The sequence below is a fragment of the Charadrius vociferus genome, unplaced genomic scaffold (genome assembly GCF_000708025.1).
Source record: "Charadrius vociferus isolate BGI_N301 unplaced genomic scaffold, ASM70802v2 scaffold183, whole genome shotgun sequence".
NCBI lineage: Eukaryota > Metazoa > Chordata > Aves > Charadriiformes > Charadriidae > Charadrius > Charadrius vociferus.
In genome coordinates, this window is record NW_009648250.1 from 3,293,995 (window position 1) to 3,304,210 (window position 10,216).

Here is a 10,216-nt window from a genome sequence, read left to right on the forward strand (position 1 = left end):
AGATTTAGATTTTTAGAAAAAAAGATTTTTCTAATGTCCAGTCTAAATCTATCCTCTTTCAGTTTAAAACTGTTACCTCCTGTCACTACAGCCCTTGGTAAAAAGTCTCCCTCCAGCTTTCTTATAAACCCCCTGTAAGTATTTAAAGGCTGCAATAAGGTCTCCCTGAAAACTTCTCTTCTCCAGACTGAACATCCCCAACTCTCTCAGCCTGTTCTCATAGGAGAGGTGCTCCAGCCCTCTGACCATTTCTGCGACCCTCCTCTGGACTTGGTCCAACAGCTCCATGTGTTTCCTGCACTGAGGGCTCCAGAGATGGACATAGTACTCCAGGTGGGGTCTCACCAGAGCAGAGTAGATGGGCAGAATCACCTCCTTCGACCTGCTGGCCACGCTTCTTTTGATGCAGCCAAAGATATGATTGGCTTTCTGTGCTGCAAGGACACGTTACCGGCTCATACCAAACTTTTTATACACCAGTGTGGACTGTGTCCATTAATTCATCATTGCTCTGATCACCTCAAACTTTGCTAACCTCTAAGCAGCTTAATTTCATTGCCTCAAATAAACCAGAGGTCTTGACAGAAAGGTTTGTTCTCACTTCTCAGTACTACAATGCTTTAATATTAGACAAACTATATCACATAATTCAACAGGGGTGCACTCAGAGCTTGATTTGTCATAACCTACCACAGCTAGAAGCTGGTACTTTAAGATGAGGAAAAGCTGGGACTACCCTTAGGTCAGAGATGCTACAGTATAAGTGACTGAGAATGGTGTTCTCCTTTCTCTCTTATCTCAAGATGATTTGCTCCTTTTGAAGAGAAGAGACAGTCTGTCCTAGGAGGTTTCAGCACACATCATGCAACAAGGAAGGTGCTCTGACCCAGAGACTAGTCCAGTGAGATAGCAAGGATGTGAGACAACCAAGCTCCTTTAAAAATGGCTTAGTAACAAGGTCAAAACATAATATTGCAATATTCAACTAAACCATTTTGGGACAAGTAACTATGGAAGCAGACACTTTCTGAATTGTTATTTTTTTCTCATAGGGAAAATGCTTTTTTTCCAAGCAAAGCAAATTTGTGACAAACTTTGGTTTACAACACTTCATTATTGCTCTGGAGAGCTTTAAGATACCAGATTTTTAACAGCTGTGAAAAGCTATTTTTGACATTTAATTTTTTTTTTTTTTTTATTTTAATTAATGAGATTTTTCTCAATTTTCATTGGGAGGTTCAATGATTTTAGTTTTGCAAAAAAGCAAAAAAGATACAGAGCACAGACCCAGTGAGCTTGTACTAAATTCTCTGAAATAGCTCTAATGTGTTTTTCTGGTAAAATACTTGATGTGCTTAAAAATACATGCAGATACGAGGCCTTATAAAGGTTTTACTGACATTCATTTACAGAATTTATTCACACCTTTATCATTTGGAAGTAATGAGGCTGCCTCAAGTTCCTGCTGATAATGTTTCATCTCATCATGTGTCACCTCTTTCCATAGGTATATATTGATATGCATTCCCAGTGCATATTATATTGTGGTGCTTGGGAATATGGCTATGAAACTATAAGCCACCACTTGTGTGGCATGCACCAATGCAGCGTTTTCCTCCTCAGAAGTTGGGACCAACCTCTGTGATTCACCTTCTGGGTCAGGAAATCAGAACCTTACGCTGGTTCCTGAATCTCCCAGTTGCATGGAAAATGTAGCATTGCAGCTATCACCAGCACGAGCTCAATCAATCCATCCTGTTTCTGAAGGCTAATTGAAAAGAAGAAAGGTAATTACAGAATGAACAGAGGTGCCATTACTTACACCGTATAGCTCTGTACGAATTCTAACAAAACACCTCCTGTACCAAGTTCCTGTATCGCTCTCTATTTCTATGAGTTCATCGATCTGCTTTGGAGTTTTGATTCTGTTAACCTAGAAATAAAAACAGAACAGCAAATATTTGCATTTTCTTGAATCATTAACTGCCTGCCGAGGAGTATTGGAAGGTTTTAATAAATTCCATAAACTAAAAATGAGCAGATATTAAACCTGTGTCTACAGTAGAAATGCTTTAGAAATATAAAGGAGTAGAAGCACACTATAATGCCAAACTTCATTATGGATGCAACTGTATTGGAAAAGCTCTACTTTCAAAGCATGCAGGAAATCCATTTCCTCTCACTGAAACAAGCTGTTACTGTCAGGTTCTGCTAGTGTGTTGCTGTACATACCTAGTGCCACAAAGGATAAAACATTATTTAAACCCTCATTTAACCATGTCCAGAGTTTGCTATCAAGTTGTTTCTGACTTGCTATCACAACATTGTTGAAAGTCTTTTGATTAAAGATACAGTAATGAAAATAGAAGTATTTGAAATGTCAAGAACTAATAGTTGAATAATATTTTTCTTTTTTCTTATTTCCTGTAGTGTTAGACAGGGAACTCTCTTTGTCTTTTGAATGTTGACTTTAGCTATCCTTTTTAATGAAGAGAGAAAAAGTTAGGTGAAATGATCTGGAACCATGCATGTTATTGCTGTTACGAGCAGTCATCTACTTCATCTAAACTGAAACGAGCTAAACAGACATCAGGAAAAAATACAGAATTACCAGTCACAGAGAATGTGATGTCGCCTACAATGCTCATTTTCACTTGCACTCTCCTGCGTAGCAGAACAAAAATGTGTTATATGGTCTTTCCAGACACACGACCTGACAAACTTATACCATTGCATGGTTTTAGTTTTGGCTTCCGCTCTGGTCCCAGGTTCATAGCAATATCACAAAAGGCTGTGTATTTATCCACAGTTTATTTATAAAGAAGGCAAATAGAGAATGGAAGGAAAGAAAAAAAAAATAAAATGGAGAAAGGAACTGACATACAAGGAGACAGAGAGAGAGATAGAGCAAGAGACTGAGTCTTCAGTATTTAGCTGCAGTTTCTGAAGCTAGCAATAGCTTGTGTTTCTTCCTAACAGAATGAGGACACCACCACCCACGGATGTATCATAGTGGATTAGAGGACATCAGGGAATAGCTGTATTGATGATAAAGCCCTAGTTTTCAGCCTACTGCTTTTACAGATGTACACTGTTTAAGATGCAGCAGCAGCCTCATCCCATGAACAAGAACAAACAAAAGCCCACTAAGCAGTTTTAGCTATAACCACATTCATTTCTGAAATATTGCAGCTCACTGTCTTGCTAAACTATGACTATATCAAAAGCCTGTACCCTTCATGTCTTGGTTTTTCCAATAGCAATAATCCTGTCTGCATCATTCCACTGATTTTAAGCTTTTCTTAAACTGCTTTCATGAAACATGTAATACAAAAGACTGAGTTGAGTCCTCCAAGATAATTTAAAACCTCATACATACAGGCATCCTCACATGCCACACCCCCTGGCAGAAAGGGCATGCTTTTTGAACCATGCTGTATAAACCAGTACCACTCTTGAAGGCTCAGAGGCAGCCTTTTCACCGTCTGGGCCACCTGACTCGTTTGGGGCTGTGGAGGTTGGGGGAAACATGTATATATCCTAGGACCACTGCATGTGACTGGGGACAAAAAGCCCCTGGCCTTGATGGTTCTTTAACATAAGAAAAGTACTATTGAATCAGGACAAAGGTCCATCTGGACCATGCAAATGCAACTGTCAGTATATGAAGAATGAAAGAAAAAACAATAAAGAATACCAATTTTAATGAAAATGGAACTTCTGTTTAAAAGCAGTGGCTAGAAATATGCAATGTTTGAAATGTTGCAAAATCAAGACATGCTGCAAAGGAAACTGCAAAACAAAAAAGATTATTTCATACAGGGCAATGAAAGAGTAGAGACAATTTTTGTTTTAAGGATACAAAGACTTTTTTTACATCAACATTTAAATGAACAGATCTAATGAATGTATATTTTCAGGACCCAGGAAGGTAATTAGTCATGTACATAAGCATTTAACTTGGGTAGTCCCATAATAGAAGATACTATCAACTTACTGCCATTTCTGTTAGTGTCACTGCTCCCAGGAGAGATTTTCAAAATTATTAAGAGCTACCACCTCCACAGTCAGTAAATAGAATACATCCACTTTGGAGTTTCTAACTCTAAAACAACTGTTCCTCAATTGATGCCTTCTCTGTTCTAAAAGTCTGAAGATAAAATCCTCAATATGAGTAACAAGAATAAACATGACTTGTGAAAAAAGCTTCTAGGAAAAGATGACATCAATATAATTAGGAAAACATAAAAAAGGAAAGCACACTAAAACTATAGCACTAATGGAGAAAAAGTTACATCAGCTGTCGAGTTAGAAAACATGCTATCAAAGTATGTCTGGTGTAACTAGTGACACAAAGTAGAGGAAAACTATAACACCTAAGTCATAGAATAGATGAAGCAACGGGGTTAAGGAGAGCTATGTGAATAAATTACCGAGACAAAATGTCACAACATCCAGGACTAACTTATATAAAAAAAGAAAAAAAAAGAGAGAGAGACTAAAAGGATGTCCCAAAATAATTATTCATAAATTCTTTGCTTTCTGGGTTTTATAAGATTAAGTGCTGATAATGGCCAATGAGGAGACATTGATGCATTTTCTAATCATATTAATGCAAGCTAAAAACAGGGACTTCTCTACATGTGTAACCCTGACATACAGTACAGTATTTCTAATCCTTTACCTCCTTGATATCTGGAGTTGAGTTTTCCCAGTGTTCATGGCAGAAACTGTCGAAATTCCCAAGAAAATGGTGGTTTTTCCTTATTCACGCCTTATGAATTAGCTGACCAATTGACAAAATTGGCTATCAATAAAGTGCTGAGTTCAACATGGTGCCGTGTCACATTTTAACAACCGTAGAGAAAAATACTCATTAGATCAAAAGAATTGGAAACAACAAGCATGTGCTTTGTTTTCTTCTCCATGGCTGCTTTAGGATGTGATTATGATTACGTCAAACTGATGTGAGACTGTGGCTGATCCTTCCTCCCACTTTTTGTGTCAGCACATTTCTGTTATCTTCCTCATGCCTAAACCAACACCATAGGGGGACAGAGTCTGCGCTATGAGTGACTGTGCATCAGTCAATGAATATCAATGCTGGCAGAAGAAAAACAAACAGCGACCAGGAGCAGGAATACTCTGCCTGAAAGCAGCTCAGATCAGCAAGAGCCAATTGTGAAATTACACCCTGGCTGTATGGTGTTAGGCAAATCCCTTTACTCGTAAATGAAATCAGAAAATAAAATATTAAGCTAGATGGCATTAGGGGTAGGTCACCGGTGTATCAATAAATGTGCATTTAATATGATACATGTGCTAACCAGCCTTCTTTCAGGCTAAATATAGAAGCTCTTGAGCTTCTTTTTGGAAAAAAAAAATTAAATGGAGGCAACGGAAACTACATCCAAGGCAATAAACTGCAAGTCTCAGTGGAATAAATTTATATGGTCAGATGGTCATTCCTCAAGACTGCCTGCAAATGCAGAACCTTTAAGAGGATTTCTTAATTGAGTTATGTGCATTAAAGTAAGAAGAAAGCCCCTGGAAGAGGAAAAACATCCCACATATGGCTCTGAGAGGGAGCAAAGTGCCAGCACTCCCACAGCACAGCACAAGCTGGAAAGGCAGTCTGGATTTCAAAGCAAGAAAATTCCTTCTGCTGTTTGGTCCTACTGTATCCAGGAAGAAAAAATTGTTGTGTATATTCCTCATAAATAAGGAAGATGCCATAAAAAAGTCCCACATCTGAAATGCCCATTTCTCCTCCAATTAGAAACAACCCATCAATACTTAGAATACAGCCTTGTCATTAGACCTGCAAGTAAACAAGATGCAGTTGAGCTTCCAAGACATTTTGAGAAAACTAAATGTCTGAAATTGCTATTTCACAGAAGTGAAAATTAATTAAAAAATATATTCTTTTAACTGATAAAAATGAAAAATAGTAATTTCAAAAGCTTTAAAGACAAAACAGCCAACTAATTTGGACTTCTATGTTCCTACTGTCATTATTAAGGCTGAAGTAAACTTAATAAATAAAAATAGGTTAATAAAAAAAATAGATGGAGTCCATTAAGTATCTTGGTACACCCAAGAAAATGAACACACTGTGGGTTCATATGCTCAAGAACATGCCAGCCAAAGGTTGGTATCTTAAAATCTGTTGTATACCTAACAATTGCAGTAGGAAATAGGTACTTATATTTAGGTATTTAGAGTGCTAATGAGTGGCTTTGTCATGCAGAGTATTAATATTGATTGCTTAAGACCTCCAGACCTTGCCAGTCAGCAAGCCCGTTGATGTGCTAAGCGATTAGCTTTAAAACCAATACTTACTGTGAAGACTTTCTCAGGCTGACCACGAGCTCGCATGTTTGTGTCATGAATTTGCTTGAGTATCATCCAAGCTTCATCATGTTTTCCAATCTAAACATTTGATCAAAACATTTAGACAAAACATAGGTAGAGATTAAGATAATCACTACAGTAACTGACCAGTCTTAATGGCTGTTATATAGAGGTCATGATGTTAACACAGAAATAATTTTGACTGGAATCTAAAAACTATTTGGAAAATTATACCTCCAGCAGGAACCGTGGGCTTTCTGGCATAAAGGTGAGGGCTACCACGGAAGACACACAGGGCAGTGCACAGACGATCACAAATACTCGCCAGCTGTGGAACTGGTAGGCAGATCCCATGCTGAAACTCCATCCTACGAAAGCAGAAATTCATAAAATGTAGAGAAATAAGGAGCATTGCACATGGGAGTCTGAAGCTTCTTGGAGGTGCAAAATGATGCTTGTATTTAAATGAAGCCTCATTGATCTCTTCTGTTTCCACAGACATCAATGATTTCACAAATAATCTTACACTATGAATTTCAGCTGCTTCTGTGTGACTAGTCATGCTGGAAAATGGCCATGTCATGCAGGGTGGGAGACGTCCTTACACAGGGATGAAAAAGCCTAATTCAAGTCCCTTAGCAAAATCTGTGTGAAGGTAGTTACGTGAACGAAACAGGGACACCATCACCATAGATAAAAATACATATCCAAAGAAACAGTTTTCTATGAAAACTGGGAGAAGGGAGAATTAAAAATATACACTCAGATTATGTATTTTTGGAATGTTACAGCCTTCTTTATTGTTATTAACTTTTTCTACAAAGAGTTAATTTCAATAGTTTTAATAAGAGTCTCCTAATCTAATACAGTGCAACACATAAAGCATTTACAGTGCCTAACTTCTCTTTCCATCTTGTTCCAGAGCACTATACCACTCCTTAAATTCCGTTAAAAGTTAGCTGATACTCATCCCCCCTGCCCCATAATTAGACTTACAGGACAAAATAGTGAGTGTTCAAACTTCTATTAGAGATAGCAACCCTAACACTGAAGTAGAGAGAGAATTTGTGATTGTATAAAGAGAATAAGAAAAAGAACAACAGGAAAACAACTCCTTATCTGAAAAATCGATCCTGAGTACATCTGAGTGCTGACTAATAACATGCTGTAGAAGCCATTCTTAAAATATACTGAGAAGAAAACAAAAGGAAATACTAGAAAAATGGTATGTGAAACTGCAGGGCTGGCAGTTCAGCTTTTTAATAAAATATCTGATTGTTTGGTATGTTATGACTGGACTATTGAAATGCTATAATTGTAAGAAACCTAAGAATTTCTCTTAAGAATGAGGAAAATATTATTTGGGTAACTACCGGGCCTTTTAGTCTGGCTTCAATACAGCAGAAATTTTCAAGTAAAATTTTCAAGGATAACATCAAATGATGAATGGGAGATAAGAATAATGATAAAGAACAGAAGAGGTTACAGGAAGAAAATGGAATCCTGGCTAATGAAAGAGCTGACGCAAGATTAATCTGATATATTTCTTTGCTAACTGATTTTTCTAGCCAAAAGCAATTGTTTATTAAATCTGTCTGGATGTCAGTAAACAACTGGTAGAGCATGGTACCAAATGGTCTATTAAATACTTCTTCAAATGAGGTATTTATCTGTTACATGTATAGCATATTTTGGTTTGTAAAGATCTCATGCTGTGGATCATAAATACATTCTTGGAGAAAAAATCCCCTTTCATATTACGGTACTTACCTGCGGCCGTGTGAAAAATACAGTCAACCCATGATTTATTTTTGCCCTTTATCAACAGCTTGGTGAAACCTTTTGATCTGCAGGCTTGGGAGCCTGTTTTTTCTGGTCTCCTACAAACTTTCTCTGTTTCTGAAATGACACCAGCTTGTTCTACAGCCTTATTTAGCCCTGCCATCTTTACCCCAGGACAGTGTTTGCACTGGTCTTGGAATTTTACTTTTTTTTAAGTAAACATACCTTCCCCTTCCAAAGTTCCCTCCAATAAAAAGAGGTTGTCTTAAATTTAATGTTAAATTTTATTCCAAAATAGAACTTGCAATGAAAATTTAAGATTAAAAAATACAAACAAAAGAAAGGACGTAAAAATGTATTAAAGTTTCCTTTTTACTGATTTTTGGAAAATGTCAACTTTCAATCTTATGGAATTTCAAATCTTAAATAATACGAGCATACTTTACATCTCAGTTGGGAAGGGAAGGAAATAAAGAAGGAAAGGTTTACAGTGAGTTAATGAGGCAATTAGAAACCATACCCGTGTTTTGGGTGTTGTGTTCACATTAGAATCATTTTCCATTACATATTTTAAAATATAGTACAACATCATCTGATACAGAAGTCTCAAAACTATATCCTTTTGGTTAAGTTATTTTTTGGTCAGAGCAGTGAGCTGACCTGACTTGCTGGGCAGCCGTGCAACCGCTAGTGCCATGGAGAAGGCGGCACAGGATGGGGCTTTTCATCTTTCAGAACAGTGTGGAGGACGTACTGGCTCTAGTCATTAGAAACTGTCCCAGAAATGCGCAGAGCCACTGGCATGTTTAGACAATTCGCCTTTCACTGCTGTGGTTTGTGTTTTATGAGATTGAGCTGCACAAAGGGCACTTCTGTGGTAAATGAAATCAACTTGGCTTTGTACCCGTTATAAAACAACAGCAACATCTTGTGCTCTGTAGCCAGTCCTGGAAAATGCTGGTGATAATTTATTTTGAGTTATCATTTATTAATATAAGTGAACCATACTACACGTAATTAAAAGCAATGAGGGCACCATTCATCCTGCTGTCATCCTGGCAACCTACAAAACATAGGTTTTACTTCTCAAAATATGTGAGGACTTTGTCCAGTGAACTGTTCATTTCCTTTTTTATTGCTCTTATTCCACCTTTTTCTCTATGTAGTGTATTAGGTGCTGCGATTTATCTTGTAATTTAACGTATCTGCTGAATTAATGATAATAGTGAATGTCAGGATTATAAGAAGCAAATGGTACAAAAAAAGCCAGCTGCAATACATCTTTCTTGAGACTGCTCTCCTGTCTATTTCAGCACCAGCATTAGATCAGCAAAACAAACATGTATTTTAAATGCAGAGCAAGTTTAGATTTATTCTTACATTAAACACATCCCATTTTCCTCGGTCATGAGCTAATCTGGAAAATGGAGCCAGTAGAGTAGCTCTGAATTTGGCTCACTAAGTGACTTTCATTCCTATTGTACGTGAGTCTTGAAACCAAATGGAAATGTGTTCTTGGCTATAACTCAATTTGCTTCTCCTGTCCCTGATTTATGACACAATAGCAAAGACAGAGCAGCTCTACAAGGTTGTGTTCAGAGCACTGCACAGCAACCTAGAGCTAAACTTCACCAATGCTCCCTGGCTATGCTGTATTCAAGAGTCATTAATCTTGAAAACAGTGGCAAGTCCCCATGTTTCATGAATTGCAAAACACTTGGCCCAAATGCATCTCGGGAATGATGTGCTGTAGAGCAACGTAAAACTTGCAATGACTGAATCTGAAGCTGCTGCAGCAACCTTTGTGCTGAATACCACTCTCCCACTTTACTGACTGCTGGAAAAGGCCAAGTGAATCACAGACATGGCAATTACTGATTACAGACACACAGCAGCATGCAGCAGAGCAAAACCAACATGTACAAGATGTTAATCTATATCTAATCACCAATTTATATATTGAATTCAACGTCAACAAAATCTACCCTCCCAACACAGTATTTCATCTGCTCCATGATATTAATAAATTAAAAGGATATCATACACATGTTCTTGTTCCAAAGGAGAGAAAAGGGCATTC

At 37.5% G+C, this 10,216-nt stretch overlaps 1 protein-coding gene across 2 annotated transcripts in view; it reads right to left on the bottom strand.

The window, feature by feature from the left end:
• SV2C (synaptic vesicle glycoprotein 2C) overlaps nucleotides 1–10,216 on the bottom strand; it is an 86,051-nt gene that overhangs the window by 17,896 nt on the left and 57,939 nt on the right. The window contains exons 4-6 of one of the 2 annotated variants that reach the window (XM_009884250.1): nucleotides 6,589–6,722; nucleotides 6,343–6,432; nucleotides 1,823–1,933 (exon numbers count right to left, since the gene is read on the bottom strand). In XM_009884250.1, the coding sequence (XP_009882552.1) occupies nucleotides 1,823–1,933; nucleotides 6,343–6,432; nucleotides 6,589–6,722 (335 nt within the window). Of the gene's footprint in view, nucleotides 1–1,804; nucleotides 1,934–6,342; nucleotides 6,433–6,588; nucleotides 6,723–10,216 lie in introns of both variants that reach the window. The other variant, XM_009884249.1, reaches the window with a different exon arrangement.